Below are 17,360 nucleotides of genomic sequence, written 5' to 3' on the forward strand. Positions count from 1 at the left end.
GTTGAGGTGAGGAGGTATCTCATTGCTGTGGTTTCTCTTGTGGAGTATGGGCTCTATGGCACATGGGCTTCAGTATTGTGGCTCCCGGGCTCTGGAGCACAGGCTTAATAGTCATGGCGCACGAGCTTAGTTGCTCTGGGACATTTGGGATTTTCCCAGACCAGGGATGTAACCCATGTCTCCTGCATTGACAAGTGGATTCTTAACCCCTGAGCCACCAGAGAAGCCCCATACACTGAAGTTTTGAGGGATAAAAGGAAAGGATTTCTGTAACTTACTCTCACATGGCTGAAAAAGTTTATATTGTATATGAGAGTGAAATAAATGAGAGCATATTCTAGTAAATGCTGCAAAAGATTACCATTGGTAAATCTGTGTGAATTATGTACGAGGATTTTGTGTGTATTTCCTGCAAGATTTCCCTAAGTTTGAAGATAATTAAAAATAAAAATAAGTCCTTCAGTCATGTCCAACTCTTTGTGAACCATGGGCTACATAGTCCATGGAATTCTCCAGGCCAGAATACTGGAGTGAGTAGCCTGTCCCTTCTCAGGGATCTTCCTGACCCAGGAATTGAACTGGATCTCCTGCATTGCAAGGGGGTTCTTTACCAACTGAGCTATCAGAGAAGCCCTTAAAAAATCAAAATAAAACTAAATAAACAGATGTAGTGATAATAAGCTAGAGGGAAATTGAGATACTATGGACTGAAATTTCTCAGGTTTTAAAAAAAATTTTATAGCAACCTAATTTTTAAAGAAATCTACTATTATTATTATTATTATTATTTTTAGCCACTCTGTGTAGCCTGTGGGATCTTAGTTCCCTGTGCAGGGATCAAACTCACACCCCCTGCATTGAAAGCACAGAATTTTAACCACTGGATCACCAGGGAAGTCCCTGAAATCTGTCGTTTTAAGAGAGTTGAGAACTTGCTTTAGACTCACAGGTATGGGGGTGAGTCTAACTACACCTAACTACATGGCAGGATCCAGTTCTTATTTGCCATTTCATCATTTTATCATTAACAAACTGAGAATTTATGAAATGCTTCCAGGTTTTAGGGGCTGAGCTGAGAGAATTCTCATATTGGCCACATTGAAATTCTATAATAGCAATTGTTATTTTATGGGTCCCACCTTCTATTACCCAGTGGACGACTTTAGGATTCAAGGTTTCCCACGTTCACACAATAAGCAAAAGGAAGAATGCCCACCTCTGAAATATTGACTCCAGAAGTAATTAAAGAAACATCTAGGCTCTATCATTTCCTGGTGGGCTTCAGTCAGCCAAAATTAAGACCATCCAGGGCTTCCCTACCATATCCATATAGGACTACTAGAAACACCATAGTTTTGACTCTACAGATATGAGAGCTGGACCATAAAGAAGACTGAGCCCCAAAGAATTGATGTTTTCAAATTGTGGTGCTTCTCTGCTGCAGAAGACTTTTGAGTCCCTTGGACATCAAGGAGATCAATCCAGTCAATCCTAAGGAAATCAACCCTGAATACTCATTGGAAGGACTGATCCTGAAGTTGAAGCTACAATACTTTGACCACCTGATGTGAAGAGCTGATCATTGGAAAAAACTCTGCTGCTGGGAAAGATTGAGGGCAAAAGGAGGAGGGGGCATCAGAGGATGAGATGGTTAGATTGCATCACAGACTCAATAGACATGCATTTAAGCCAACTAGCAGATAGTTGGTGACAGAGGACCCTGGCATGCTGCAGTTCATGGGGTCACAAAGTGCCGGACACAGCTTAGTGACTGAACAAGAACAACAATGGTTTTTGCGTTATTTCTTGACCACTCTGTATGAATGAAATGAAACACTATAAACATTTTCTGAAAGCTGGGCTACCACAGAGTGAATTAGGGGTACCCTGATAATTTTAACAGTCAGGTCCTCAAAGATGCAGAAATTTGATCAATTGAGGCACCAGGATGAGATAACAGGTTTCATGTAATTACTTCCAGTCCTTCACATGTATGAGGACAGGAGAACAAATATCATTGTCCATATAGGATCCAGAAGTTTTTGATCATTATTTCCATGGGAACAGATCTTGAGGAAGGTCTGCCATCTTCTCCTGGAATAGTTTATCAAAGGTTTCAGCTTGGGCCACCGTGAAGTAATTTTTCCAGTCCCCGGTCACGCCTAACAAACGTAAAATAGAGGCTCATGTCAGATCTAGGGCTCAGTCTCAAGACTCTAATACATGTCTTCTAGATCTATTTATTTTAATTTATTGCTATTAAGTAGTACACAACACATTCTTAGCTGTTTTATTTTATTTATTTAAAAGAGTTCATTTATGTGTGGCTGTGCTGAGTATTTGTGCCGTGCATCATCGTTCTCCAGCTGCAGTGAGTGGGGGCTGCTCTCTAGTTGCGGTGTGTGGGCTACTCTTGTTGCCGAGCATGTGCTCTAGAGCTTGGGCTGAGCAGTTGTGGTGCACGGGCTTAGTTGCCCGCAGCCGGTAGGCAACTAATCAAACCTGTGTCCCCTGCATTGTCAGGCAGATTCTTAACCACTAGACCATCAGGGAAGCCCTCGATCTATTTCCTTCTGTCTGCTTGACACGGAAATCCTAGTTAATATAGCAGAATGACCAATGGTTTGTTGTTTTCATATGCCTAGTGGTCATACTCATTTACACTTCTGCCTGCTTGGAACAATTTTCCAGCTTCTCTTCTCTCCTAGCTCATCTTGCGTGAAATTCATCAGCAATAATACTATTTTCTATAACAGATCTTGCCTGGTGGCTCAAATGGTGAAGAATCTGCTTGCAATGCAGGAGACCCAGGTTCAGTCCCTGGGTTGGGAAGAGCCCCTGGGGGAGGGCATGGCAACCCACTCGATTATTCTTGTCTGGAGACTCTCATAGACAGAGGAGCCTGGAAAGTTACAGTGCATGGGATCTGTAATAACCAGTGTCTAGTCACTTTTCACAACTTCTGTTTCTACCACCTCCATCCAAGCCAACATCATTTCTCACCTGCATTATTGTATTTAGATGTCTCACTAATCTTCTCTGCTTTTTTTAGTTGTTTATTATTTATTTGGTCATGCCATTATTTGTTTAGCAGCCAAATAACCAAGACATCAAGCAGAAACAATATTGTAACAAGTTCAATAAACTTCAAAATGGTCCACACCAAAACAAATGAACCTTAAAATAATAAACTTTCTCAAAAACCTGCAGCCCACATCAATACTCTAAAAAGAAATGCCCTGATAAGGGCTCACAAGAGATGATCTCAAGTGATGAGCAATTTAAGTTGATAAATTCAAACAATCCCTACTCCCAATGGTTAGTGCCTTATTATAAGCCAAGAATAATCTCTGCATATTCTGATCCATTTTGAAGGCAGAACATTTTCTTTTACCTTTTCTCAAAAGTTCTCCATTCTCTTCTAAATACCGACCCTTCAGGAGGGAAGAATTAGACATATTGTTTTCTTTCATGGCCTGGAAAGAACTGTTTCTGAGGACTGAGTTCAGTTCTTCTGGTTCTAGTTTCTTGCCCAGGAATTGGCAGATCTTCTCCACAGTGCTCCTCGTGTCCTAGAAGAAGAGAAAATCTGAGAGATTATGTGAAAGAGCAAGAACATGGAAAAGGAGAAGAGGGGGAGGAGACAGCAGAGAGAGGAGGAGGAGAGAGGAGAGGAAAAGAGAAAAAAATGAAGAGATGTGAGTAGGGATAGAGTTGGGGGAGTCCAGAGAGATTGAGAGATTGACATTGGCACATAGCCACTGTCAATACTAAGTAAAGAATAGGTAACTAACGAGAACCTACGGTGTGGCACAGAGAACTCCAGTCAATGCTCTGAAGTGACCTAAACGGGAAGGAAATTTAAAAAAAAAAACAAAACAACGAGGGGATATATGCCTAGGTATAGCTGATTCATTTTACTGTACAGTAGAAACTATATACTCTGTAAGGAACTATACTTCAATAAAATTTTTGAGAAATTTAAAAATGACTTAGAGAAAGGTTGAAAAAAATAGATGAAAGGACCATGATGGATTTCTCAGTATAGTTGAATTCAGGACACCTTAACACAGCAAAATGCTGGGTTTCTAAAGAGACTCAGGAAAGGCTTCTAGACAATTATGATCAAGATTAGGCCAAGAGAGTTTCAGGGAGAACCTGACAATAATATAAGGATTTGATTTCAAGTCTTGGCTACGAGCCCAAATAATGCTGTTTTTCACAGCTATCATTTGAATAACACAAGAGAGCTTTACCATATCTTATTTATTATGTCAAAACTTGGCTCATGATCTTCAGAGATTATGATAAGAAAATGGATTTTATAACCAGAAAGGCTTTGCTTTGAATCAGACTTTCCTGTTAGAGCTATAATGCTGTAATTTTTTTCTTTATTCCGTGAGTATTTAGTATGGTCTACCAAGAAATCACACACCTGAAAAAAAATAATAAAACAACAACTACAACATGGAACAAAACAAAACAAAAATCCTAATGAAAACAAAAGAAAGGGCTTCCCTGATGGCTCAGTGGAAAAGATTCTGCCTGCCAGTGCAGGAGACATGGGTTCGATCCCTGGTCCGGGAAGATCCCATGTACCTCGGAGCAACTCACCCACATGGCATAACTATTGAGCCTCTGCTCTAGAATCCAGGCACTGCAACTGCTCAGCCTGCACATCTGAGCCTGTGCCCCACAAGAGAAGCGACCGCAGTGAGAAGCCCACACACCGCGACAAAGAGTACCCTACGCTCACCGCAGCTAGAAGAAGCCTGAGGACAGCCGTGAAGATCCAGCACAGCCAATACATAAATAAAATTCTTTCTTAAAAAAAGCCCTTCACCTTATGGTGAAACAGAAAACCACGTGCAGAAAGAGAGCAGGGAAATCTGAAGTGTCAATCAGAAATAAGGCAATGAAGACCAGGTATTGCTATTCTCACTCCTATTGACTGCAGGCTAAACTTTGAGAAGGTGGGAGACACAGGGGAATGGAGGGAAGGTGGGGGGAGTGCAGATGGTGGTGAGAGAGTGTGCTGACTCTAAGAACAAGAGTTACCCATTTCATCTCTTCATAGCTCAGTATCAGGAAGTTCTCCTTGTCTCTCATGGACATCCAGCCCCGGGTGTGGTCGAACCACGATCCAAATACCACTGCATGGAGGGGAAGCAGAAAGAGTGAGTAGATGACACATGGAAAGAAAGCAGGGGTCCACACACTGAGTTCACTCTGGGGGCTCACTTGCTAGCACAATGCTGGGCACATTTACGCTTGTTATAACTGGTATCCACCCCCATGCATTTGCCCTTTAACAAGCCTAATGCCTCTAGAGCAGGTTTTGTATAAGTTTTCCAGGGTCTGTAAGGAAATCTTTTCCAATGAATCATGTGGTCTGAGAAGTGGCATTTTTTTGGGCAGGGGGGCTAATACGTTCAGCCTTTAGGTATTTTTGCTTGTTAGGTACATTCTGACAACGCTTTTTTTTCCCCTCTCTGTCATCTTTCCTTCATTGTTGCTGTTGGAATTATTTCTTGGGAAACCAACTCGGTATCCCAAGGCAGGAAATAGCTTCAGTATTGCAGTGCACACACTTAGTCGCCCCATGGCATGTGGGATTTTCCGAGACCAGGGGTCGAACTTGTGTCCCCTGCCTTGGCAGGCAGATTCTGGACCACCAGGGAACTCCTGCTGCTCTTTTTCTGAAAGAGTAGCTTGAAGCAAAGCAGGAAATACTGCTGAAGAGTTCACTCAGGATCAGCTCAATAAAAAATATAACCTCGATGTGATACTAGATTCATCACACAGTTTTTAGAAAAACTGCAACACTTCAGGTATCTGAGAATTCTTAGAAGTTCTGTGTAATTAAAAGTATAGAGGGCTTTCCCTGGTGGCCCAGTGGCTAAGTCTCTGTGCTCCGATTCAGGGGGCCAGGGTTCTACCCCTGGTCAGGGAACTAGATCCCACATGCTGCAATGAAAGAACCCCCAAACCACAACTAAGATGGAAGAATCTGCCTGCCACAATTAAGATGGAAGAATTCACATTCCACATCTAAGACCTGATGCAGCTAAATAAATAAATAATTAACTTTAAAAAAGTATAGAGGTCCTGGGTGCATGCGTGCTAAGTCACTACAGTCCTGTCCGACTCTCTGCGACCCCAGGGACTGTAGCCTGCCAGGCTCTTCTGTCCACGGGATTTTCCTGACTAGAATAATGGAGTGGGTTGTCATGCCCTCCTCCAGGAGATCTTCCCGACCCAGGGACAGAACCTGTATCTCCTGCATCTCCTGTATTACAGCCAGATTCTTTACCTACTGAGCCACCTGGGAAGCCCATAAAAGTCCCAGGGTAATGCATACAGTTTTTAGACACAGAGGACAAGAGAATTAAGGGACTTTTAGAAAGATGCACACGTAAATGGTGGAAAGTCAGGATTGTGTTGTCCAGGAGGCCAAAGAAAGCTGCCTGTCAGAAAGTCTCGTGACTTTCACAAATTTAGGAGAGTACAGGAGAAGAATATGAGTGCTTTGTGTTAGTATTAGGTCATGGAGACTCAGAAAATAGCTAGGTTAGTTTCTGATGGGGCAAACAAAAGGGCTGGTTGAAGTTCTTCTGCTTTACAAGATAGTATGTGGATTTAGAAAATTTGGGTTCCAGTGGTGATAGAGCCCTAAACCCATGCATTGGTTAGATATAGAGACATCAAGTTGGGTAAAAAAAATGAAAAGAGGTCTGATGAAGGACTCTGACAACTCCCAGCTTTCATATTTTACATTCACTCACCATTTCCTTGGACGAACCACTCAAAGTATTGTTCCAGTGACTGTGGTTTCTTAACCAATTTTGCACTCCTCCAGAAAAAATAACCAGACACTAAAACATCTCTGGGATTTCTGATGAGGTAGATCATCTTAAAGAGAAAAATTGGATCATGAAAAATCAATAGTTATTTTCCAACCTTCTTGATCGTCATAAAAATGTTGAAAAAACCAATTCCTAGAAAGTGCCCTTTAAATATCAATGGATTATTTTAATAAATTAGTTATTACACTCATTAATCAAATATGTATTTTAAAGTTCCTGTGAACTAGTCACTGGACCAATAGCAAAGCCCTAACTAAGGAAGAGGAAAGCATTGTTCTTTCCCTCGGATATTATGGACTAAAGAATCTGCCTGTCATTGCGAGAGATGCCAGAGACATGGGTTCAATCCTTGGGTTGGGATCCAATCCAATTGAACCATGGTTGGTTCAATCCATGGGTTCAATCCATGGGTTCCCTGGGAAGGAAATGGCAACCCAGTCAAGTATTCTTGTTTAGAGAATCTCATGGATAGAAGAACTTGGTGGGTTACAGTCCATGGGGTTGCAAAAAGTTGGACATGACTTAGCATTAACCCACAATGGGAAGCACAGGAAGATTTTAATATGTCACTGATATTATATTTGCATACTATAGTTTAAAGATTACTAATAGAATAGATTAACAAATCATGAGATCCTTAGAGACACACAGCAATATATATCTGTACATACACAACATCATGAATGAATCTCCCCCCAGTTATTGTTGGGGAAAGTCATGGAGGTTTGACTCATTGAATCACTGACCTGTGAGCTGGATCTAGGCAAATGGAGGCACCCAACCCATCCCCCTTATATGTTCATATAAGGAGTGTGTTCCACTTGACTTCTCTGCACCAGAAGCTGCCCAAGGATAGAGCCTTGAGACTGTAATGTGGTACTGAAACAATGGGGATCCTGTACATGTTTCAAGCCAGGTAAAGTCTCTATAAAAACTTTTAAGATGGGGTGGGCAAGTACACAAAGCTACTCGTCTTGTGGCTGCCTAAGACAGACCTCATGAGTAAGTTCCCTTGCTTATTTTTAAAAACAATTTTATTGATTTATTTTGGTATGTGCTGGGTCTTTGTTGCTGTGTCGGCTTTCTCATTGCAATACATGGGTTTCTCATTGCATTGGCTTCTCTTGTTGCTGATCACAGGCTCTAGGGCATGTGGGTTTCAATCGTTTCAGTTCCCAGGCTCCAGATCACAGGCTCGGTAGTTGTGGCTCATGGGTTTAATTGTTCCTCAGCACGTGGGATAGCCCATGACCAGGGGTCGGACCCATGTTCCCTGGGTTAGTAAACAGATTCTTTACCACTGAGCCACCGGGAGAGCCCCTCCCTTGCTTATTAAACCTGCCACCTACCAATCTGGAATGGTCTGCCTCTTTCTTACTGGTCTATCCCTGCCCTCTGTATATGGAGTCCAGTTTCATATTATACCCAGCCAATTCCTGAGGACGTTGTGTACCAACAATTATCCGGAGTGAAAGAAGTCAGATGTTCGGGCTTCCCTGGTGGCTTGGTGATAAAGAATGTACCTGCCAATGCAAGAGACAGGAGTTTGATCTCTGGTTTGGGAAGATCCCACATGCCTCAGACAGCTAAGCCCGTGTGCGACAACTATTGAGCTTGGGTCCTAGAGCCCGATACCCCACCTACTGAAGCCCAAGTGCCCTGGAGCCCGAGCTCTGCAACAGGAGACGCCACTTCAATGAGAAGCCCGAGCCCTGCACCTGGAGAGTGGTCCCTGTTTTTGGCAACTAGCAAAAAGCCCAAGCAAAAGCAAAGACTCAGCATAGCTAAAAATTAAAAAAAAATTTTTTTTAAAGACTCCGGAAAAATGGATATTAAGAAGAAGTCAGATGTTCATGTGATATGAGTCTATGTACATGAAGCTCAAGAACCAGTATAGAGTGAATAGTCAAAAGGGAGTGGTTACCTCTGTGGGTGGGCATTGACTGGGGCTGTGTGTGGGGAAACATTCTTGGGGAGGAGAAATGTTCTAAATCAGGGTTCTGGAAGAAAGTTTCCAAGTTAACTACGTATGTAGAGATTGAACAAGCTAATCCTTAAGATTAGTGTATGCATACAGACACACACACATGCAAGAATACTTGGCATTTCAAATTCTGAATCACATCTCTATTCGGTGTCAGCTTTCTTTGTGACATTACTCTAGGCCCTTGGGCTTCTCTTGTGGCTCAGCTGGTAAAGATCCACCTGTAATGCGGGAGACCTGGGTTTGATCCCTGGGTTGGGAAGTTTCCCTGAAGAAGGGAAAGACTACCCACTCCAGTATCCTGGCCTGGAGAATTGCATGGACGGTATAGTCCATGGGGTCACAAAGAGTCGGACATGACTAAGCGACTTTCACTCATCTCTTTCTAAACTTCAGTTTCCCTGTACAGGCATTTCACAAACACCAGTCAGTCTCATATAAATAGGTTTATTTTAAATAATCTTAGAAAATGACGGGTGAAAAAAAAACTTAATTGTGCTGTGACATACTGAAATTTCAAAAAAGGTGGATATCACTCAAAGTCTCACAATCTCTTTTTTAAATTGAAGTATATTGGTCAAGAACCTGACTGCAGTGCAAAAGATACAGGAGATTCGTGTTCCAGCTCTGGGTTGGGAAGATCCCTGAAGAAGGACATGGGAACTCACTCCAGGATTCTTGCCTGGAAAATCCCATAGACAGAGGAGCCTGGGGGGCAACAGTCCATGGGGTTGCAAAAGAGTTGGACACAACTGAGAGAAAGTGAAAATGCAGTTGCTTAGTCGTGTCCAACTCTTCACAACCACATGGACTATAGCCCACCAGGCTCCTCCATCCATGGGATTTTCCAGGCAAGAATACTAGAGTGAGTTGCCATTTCCGTCTCCAGGGGATCTTCCTGACCCAGAGATCAAACCCAGGTCTCCTGAATTGCAGGGAGACACTTTTACCATCTGAGCCACCACGGAAACCTGAACACAACTGAGCACACACACAATTATTTTTTAGAGCAACAAGGGTTGGTTTGTTGTTATTGTTTAGTTGCTCAGTCTTGTCCGACTCTTTGTGATCCCATGGATTGCAGCATGCCTTGCTACCCCACTCTTCATCTCCCAAGCTTGCTGAAACTCATGTCCATTGAGACAGTGATGACATCCAACCATCTCGTCCCTTGTCATCCCCTTTACCTTCTGTTTTCAATCTTTCCAGCATCAGGGTCTTTTCTAATGAGTCAGCTCTTCACATTAGGTGGCCAAAGTATTGGTGCTTCAGCTTCAGTGTCAGTCCTTCTAAAGAATATTCAAGATTGATTTCCTTTAGGATTGACTGGCTTGATCTCCTTGCAGTCCAAGGGACTATCAACAGTCTTATCCAGTACTGCAGTTTAAAAGCATCAATTCTTTGGTGTTCAGCCTTCTTCATGGTCCAAATCTCACATTCATACATGACTACTGGAAAAACCATAGCTTTGACCTTTGTCAGCAAAGTAATGTCTCTGCATTTTAATATGTGGTCTAGGTGGGTCATAGTTTTTTTTTTTTTTGCAAGGAGCAAGTGTCTTTTAATTTGATGGTTGCAGTCACCATCTGCAGTGATTTTGGAGCACAAGAAAATAAAGCCTATCACTGTTTCCATTGTTTCCCCATCTATTTGCCATGAACTGATGGGACTGGACATATATTTCTGCATTATTGACTACACCAAAGCCTTTCTCTGGATCACAACAAACTGTGAAAAATTCTTCAAGAGATGGGGATATCAGACCACCTGACCTGCCTCCTGAGAAATCTGTATGCAGGTCAAGAAGCAACAGTTAGAACTGGACATGGAACAACAGACTGGTTCCAAATAGGATAAGGAGTACGTCAAGGCAGTATATTGTCAGCCTGCTTATTTAACTTATATGCAGAGTACATCAAGAAAAACACTGGGTTGGATGAAGCACAAGCTGGAATCAAGATTGCTGGGAGAAATATCAATAACCTCAGATATGCAGATGACACCACCCTAATGGCAGAAAGTGAAGAAGAACTAAACAGCCTCTTGATGAAAGTGAAAGAGGAGAGTGAAAAAGTTGGCTTAAAACTCAACAATCAGAAAATGAAGATCATGGCATCTGGTCCCATTACTTCATGGGAAATAGATGGGGAAACAATAGAAACAGTGACAGACTTTATTTTTGGGGGGCTCCAAAAGCAATGCAGATGTTGACTGCAGCCATGAAATTAAAAAATGCTTGCTCCTTGGAAGAAAAGTTATGTTCAACCTATACAGCATTAAAAAAAGCACAGTCATGATGTTGCCAACAAGATCCGTCTAGTCAAAGCTATGGTTTTTCCAGTAGTCATGTGTGGATGTGAGAGTAGGACTATAAAGAAAGCTGAGCGCCAAGGAATTGATGCTTTTGAACTGTGGTGTTGGAGAAGACTCTTGAGAGTCCCTTGGGCAGCAAGGAGATCCAACCAGTCCATCCTAAAGGAAATCAGTCCTGAATATTCAATGGAAGGGAAATGATGCTGAAGCTGAAACTCCAATGTTTTGTTCACCTGATGGAAAGAACTGACTCACTGGAAAAGACCCTGATGCTGGGAAAGATTGAAGGCAGGAGGAGAAGGGGATGACAGAGGATGAGATGGTTGGATGGCATCACCGACTCAATGGACATGAGTTTGAGTAAACTCCGGGAGTTGGTGATGGACAGGGAGGCTTGGCGTGCTGTTGTCTGTGGGGTCGCAAAGAGTCGGATATGACTGAGCAACTGAACTGAGCTGATGGGACTGAACTGAACTGAATGAATAAAAAAATGATTCATTTTTTGAATATTGAGTTTTAAGCCAGCTTTTTCACTCTCCTCTTTCATTTTCACCAAGAGGCTCTTTAGTTCTTCTTTGCTTTCTGCCATCAGGGTGCTGTCATCTGCATATCTGAGTTTATTATTATTTCTCATGGCAATCTTGATTCCAGCTGTTCTTCATCCTGCTGGCATTTCATATGATGCACTCTGCATACAAGTCAAATAAGCAGGGTGACAATATAGAGCCTTGACATTCTCCTGTCCGAATTTGGAACCAGTCTGTTGTTCCATGTCCAGTTCTAACTGTTGCTTCTTGACCTGCATACAGATTTCTCAGGAGGCAGGTCAGGTGGTCTGGTATTCCCATCTCTTGAAGAATTTTTCATAGTTTGTTGTGATCCACATGGTCAAAGGCTTTAGTGTAGTCCATGAAGCAGAAGTCGATGTGTCCCTGGAATTCTCTTGTTTTTTATGATCCAACAGATGTCAGCAATTTGATCTCTGGTTATTCTTGCTTTTCTCAGTCCAGCTTGAACATTGAGAAGTTCTCGGTTCATGTACTATTGACCCCTGGCTTGGAGAACTTTGAGCATTACTTTACTAGCATGTGAAATGAGTGCAATTGTGCGGTAGATTGAACATTCTTTGGCAAAGTAGTGTTATCTAGGGTATAATACAATTATAAATTCTAGTTAGGCTTTAAATGTAAGGTTTGGGCATTATGGTTTCTCTTTGTCTCTGGTTTACATCTGGCTTATAGAACCTCTGGAATGCTCTATACCTTTGTACTTAGTATGGCTGTGGTGTGTACAAGCAGAATCTCAGGTCCCACCACATACCTACTGAACACAATTGTATTTCAAACAGGTCTTCAACTGGTTGCCAGGTAAGTTAAAGTTTAATGAGTACTGATCAAGCCTATCTTTACTATGTGCACTGACCTTGGCCTTGGACTTGAAGAAAGACCTGGGGAAGAGTTGGACAGGGAGGTGAGAAGTGATGAAACGTGGGCCTTCCTTATCTTTTAGTAGATTATACCCCCTGAAAGCCTCTACCCAAGGGGAGCGCTCCCCAATGGGCACAGATTGGATCCACTTGGGGTCCCCCTTAGAATGAATCAGGCAGACAGTTTCCATCAACCAGTTCGTTCCTAGATAAAGGAAAAACACAGTCAGTCATTCTGTGCTTAATTGCTCAGTCGTGTCCAGCTCTTTTTGACCTCCTGGACTGTAGCCCCCCAGACACCTCTGTCCATGGAGATTCTCCAGGCAAGAATACTAGAGTGGGTTGCCATTTCTTTCTCTGGTGAGCCATTTTAATCTGACTTTAAAATTTCTCATAAAGTATACAGATAATCCAAGGCACCATCTTAACCATTTTCAGGAGTATATTTCAGCTGGGTTAAGTATATTTACACTGTTGTGTAACTGACCTCCAGAACTTTCTAACTGTGCAAAACCGAAACTTTGGACCCATTATGTAACAACTCTCCATTTCCCCCTCTTTCCAGTCCCTGCAAGTCTCAGGCAACCATTCTGCTTTCAGTTTCTGATAACCTCATTTACGTGGCATCATACAGTGTCTCACTTATTTGTCTTAGGGTAATGTCTTCATAGGTTATCCATGTTGTCACCTGAGTCAGAACTTCGTTCCTTTTTAAGGTTGAATAGTGTTCTATTATATGCAGCTACTACATTTTGTTTCATCTATCAGTGGACATTTGGGTTGCTTCCAGCGTCTGGTTATTTAATAAATCCTGTGATAGGTTATGTTCCCATTGCCCTTGGGTTTTCACTACCACACAACTTTTAAGGTCATCAGTCTTCCTTTTTGCCCAATCACAGTTCCTCAACGACCCCACCCCTCACAGATATATGATTCACATCCTTTCTGTCCCTTGGATTTGTCAGGCTTTTTTCCAATTCCTGACCACGATCCATGCTGATACCTTTATCAGAAACTATCCCTTTTCACAAAATAATTTCGCATTCATTCCTTTTATCTCACTATAGATGTCATATCTTCTACTTTTTTGTTTTTGGCTGAGATAATTGTGTTTTACTCCCTGCCCTCCCCCCTTGATTATAACTAACAAATGAAATTGTATATATTTAACATTGTCAGTTCAAAAGCAGTAGGATCAACATGGCAATACTAAACTCTCCATTGCCCCATTATATTATACAAGTAACTTGATAAGCCTTGTTCTTGCTAGCAGGGAGCTTATGGTCTCTTTAATACAAAGCAAAAATATTAAGAGAAAAAGAATAAACATATACTTTACATAGAAATGCATCTGATGTATTTTTTCAATATGATATATATAAATATCAAGGAAAATAAATATGGTTTAAAGTTAGAAAAAAAAAGGAATGTAGGCCTGGTGGTTAAGAATCTGCCTGCCAATGCAGGGGAGATGGATTTCACCCTTGGTCCAGGAAGATTCCACCTGCTAAGGGCAAGTAAGCGCGTGCACCACAACGACTGAGCCCCACGCTACCTCCACTGAAGCTCTAGAGTCTGTGCTCCACAACAAGAGAAGCTGCCCACTGCAACTAGAGAATAGCCCACTCAGCCATGAAGATCCAGCACAGCCAACAATAAGTCATAATAATAATCAAAAGGTAAAAATCAAAATTCTTGAAAAAAAGAATGTATATCTTTAAGGTATACATGTTAATTTGATATATGTACACATTGTGAGGGATTCACCGTGGCTCAGTGGTAAAGAATCCACCTGTCAATGTAGGAAGTTTGATCCCTGGGCCAGGAAGATCCCCTGGAGAAGAAAATGACAACCCATTCCAGTATTCTTGCCTGGAGAATCCCAAAGACAGAGGAGCCTGATGGGGTACAGTCCACAAAAGATTTGGATATGACTTATCGACTAAACAACAACAACACCACATTGTGAAAAGGCCACACAGCCAAACTAATTAACATATACATCATCTCACATAATTACCTCCCTCCCCCATTTTTTCTACAGACTTCCCTGGCTATCCACCTCCTTCCACCACTCTCCTCATACACTTGAATCTGCCTTGTGATTCACTCCCGTGGGTCCCCCTGATGCCTTAGATTATCCCTCTGAGCACTAAGCTTATTGTGTAACTGCCTGTCTAGATCCTTTTTCTCTGAAAGCCAGTGGCTGTTATTGTTCAGTCGTTCCATCATCTCCGACTCTTGTGACCCCGTGAACTGCAGCACGCCAGGCTTCCCAGTCCTCCACTGCGCCCCAGAGTTTGCTCAAACTCATGTCCATTGAGTCACTGATGCCATCCAACCATCTCATGCTCTGTTGCCCCCTTCTCCTCCTGCCCTCAATCTTTCCCAGCATGACTGTCATTTCCAATGAGTCAGCTCTTCAACAGTATCAGTGCACATTTCTATTCCCCCAAAGCATTGTCGGCATACAGAAAGTGTTCTGCCTGTTGAATGAATGAGGAAGCAATCCTCAGCATCTGGTCCTGCTTTCTTACCTGATTTGGGGTAAGTCAGCAGTAAGACATCCTCATCTTTAATAATAAAATTCTCCTGCACCTCTCTCAGGTGTTCAGATGGGAATTCCCTGCTCGGGAAGGGTATCCCTTCAAACCACACACACTGTCCTGTCATGACAATGAGATCTTTGTACCTCTCGTGGGTGTTTCAGCCTTAGTATAGTCACTGTTGGACTGGGAGATCCGTTTTACAGTCAACATCAAACAATCATTAATCTTTCCCTGTTCACTGAAGTTTGTGCCTATTGATGAAAAGAGAGGGTCACAAGACTGACAATATTGGGTAATCATGAAGTCATTCAGAGAACATTCTGGAGTAACCTGAGTTTGACGTCATGGGAGGAAGCCAGGAGTTTAGTAACAAGATGGAGGGTGCAGACATGTGGTGAATTAAGAAAATATATTTTATTTTATTATTTTTTCCCGACTCACTTTGATAAGTTTTGTCTTTTAAAATATATGTATTTATTTTTTTGGCTGCTATGAGTCTTCATTGCTGTGTGCAGGCTTTCTCTAGTTGCAGCCAGCAGGGGTTACTCTCTTGTTGCAGAGCATGGGCTCTAGTCTGCTGGGCTGAATATGTGGCCCAGGGGCTCAGTTGCCCCATGGCATGTGGAAACTTTCCAGACAAGGTGTCGAACCTTTGTCCCCTGCGTTGGAAGGCAGAATCCTAACAACTGGACCACGAGGATAGCCTGAAAAAATATTTTAAATAATCTTTATTATTATTTTCTACATTTTTACATATATAGGAAAATGGTAAAGATAGTATAGAGAATTCTGATAGTCCATATTTTATTCAGACTTCCTTAGTTTTACCTAATTTCCTTTCTCTGTTCCAAGATTCTGGCCCAGATACTACATTACATTGGGTCTTCATGTCTCCTTAGGTCTCTCTTGGCTGTGACAATTTCTCAGACTTTCCTTGTCTTTGATGGCTTTGACAGTTTTGAGGATGACTGGTCAGATATTTCGGAGAAGGTCCCTCTCTTGGGGTGTGCTCCATGTTTTCCTGATAATTAGACTGGGTTTCTGGGTTTTGGAGGCAATGATCATAGAGGTAAAATACTATTATAGTCCTAACATTTCAAGGGCTTTCACTATCAACTTGACAACTCACCGTTGACCTTGATCACTTGGCCGAGGTAATGTTTGTTAGATTTCCCCACAGTAAATTTACTCTCCCCCCCCCGACCCTTTTTTTTGTTTGTTTTTGGCCATGCCAGGACGTATGTGGCGTCTTAGTTCCCTGATTAGGGATCGAATTCCATGCACCTTGATTTGGAAGCTTAACGTCTTAACCACTGGACTGCCAGAGAAGTCTCTTGCTTGCTTCCTTCCTTTTTTGGGGAGGGGGCGTATATTTAAAAGGTGAAGTCTAGACCTGAAGGTATTAATGAGAACATATTGTGTAAACTCTAATTGAGGAAGCTGTACAAAATAATTGTCTGGTACCATTCAAATTATCAAATTATTATTTAAAAAAAAAACCCTAAGAAAAGAAAAGAAAAGCTGAGGATATGGTCCAGAGAAAGGGGAAGGGAGAATGTAAACTAAATCCTAGATTGAATCCTGGGCCACAGAAAGTGCTATCATTTTATTGTTGAGACAGCTGGCCACATTTGATTGCACAATGTCGATTAGATAATAACATTGCATCAATACTAAATTCCTCGGTTTCTATCATTTTTCTGAGATTATAAAGGAAATATCTGTGGTCTTAGAAAATATTCCCTGAAGTTTGGAGGGATAAAAGGAAATGATATCAGTAACTTTTTCTCAAGTGGTTAGAAAAGTTAATATTATCCATGAGAGTGAAAGAAATGAGAACATAATCTAGCAAATGTTGGAAAACATTACCACTGGTGAATCTGTGTGAATTATGTACAAGAATTTTTTGTGTATTTCTGATAAGATTTCTCTAAGTTTGAAGATAATTAAAAATAAAAGTAAAAACTAAATAAAAAGGCATAGTGACAAGAAGCTGGAGGGAAATTGAGAAACCATGGACTGACATCTCTCTTTTATTTTTCCCTAAATTTTTTATTTTGTATTGGGGTCGGGAAGATCCCCTGGAGAAGGGAATAGCAACCCACTCCAGTATTCTTGCCTGGAGACATGGACAGAGGAGCCTGGAGGGTTACAGTCTATGGGATTGCAAAAAGTCAGACAGACACGGCTGAGCGACTAACACTATACTATAGCTGATTAAG

General features: G+C 41.8%; 1 protein-coding gene across 1 annotated transcript; it reads right to left on the reverse strand.

Moving 5' to 3' along the window:
• Window positions 1-2,049: 2,049 nt before the first annotated feature.
• LOC133051548 (sulfotransferase 2A1-like) lies at window positions 2,050-15,262 on the reverse strand. Its single transcript, XM_061136059.1, has 6 exons — window positions 15,127-15,262; window positions 12,586-12,794; window positions 6,786-6,912; window positions 5,059-5,153; window positions 3,395-3,572; window positions 2,050-2,162 (listed from the first exon to the last, which is right to left on the reverse strand). Exons 1-6 carry the CDS (start codon window positions 15,260-15,262, stop codon window positions 2,050-2,052), a joined length of 858 nt encoding a protein of 285 aa, XP_060992042.1.
• Window positions 15,263-17,360: the final 2,098 nt, after the last annotated feature.

This window comes from Dama dama, chromosome 4, assembly GCF_033118175.1.
Source record: "Dama dama isolate Ldn47 chromosome 4, ASM3311817v1, whole genome shotgun sequence".
In the NCBI taxonomy this organism is placed as follows: domain Eukaryota; kingdom Metazoa; phylum Chordata; class Mammalia; order Artiodactyla; family Cervidae; genus Dama; species Dama dama.

Excerpts from the sequence above, each read along its gene's own strand:
- LOC133051548 (XM_061136059.1), bottom strand. The coding sequence starts at position 15,262 with ATGACAGGACAGTGTGTGTGGTTTGAAGGGATACCCTTCCCGAGCAGG. Across the intron at positions 5,154-6,785 it reads GTGGTTCGTCCAAGGAAATG|TGGTATTTGGATCGTGGTTC; the intron begins GTGAGTGAATGT and ends CCCTCCATGCAG. Across the intron at positions 3,573-5,058 it reads GCTATGAAGAGATGAAATGG|GACACGAGGAGCACTGTGGA; the intron begins GTAACTCTTGTT and ends CTCTTCTTCTAG.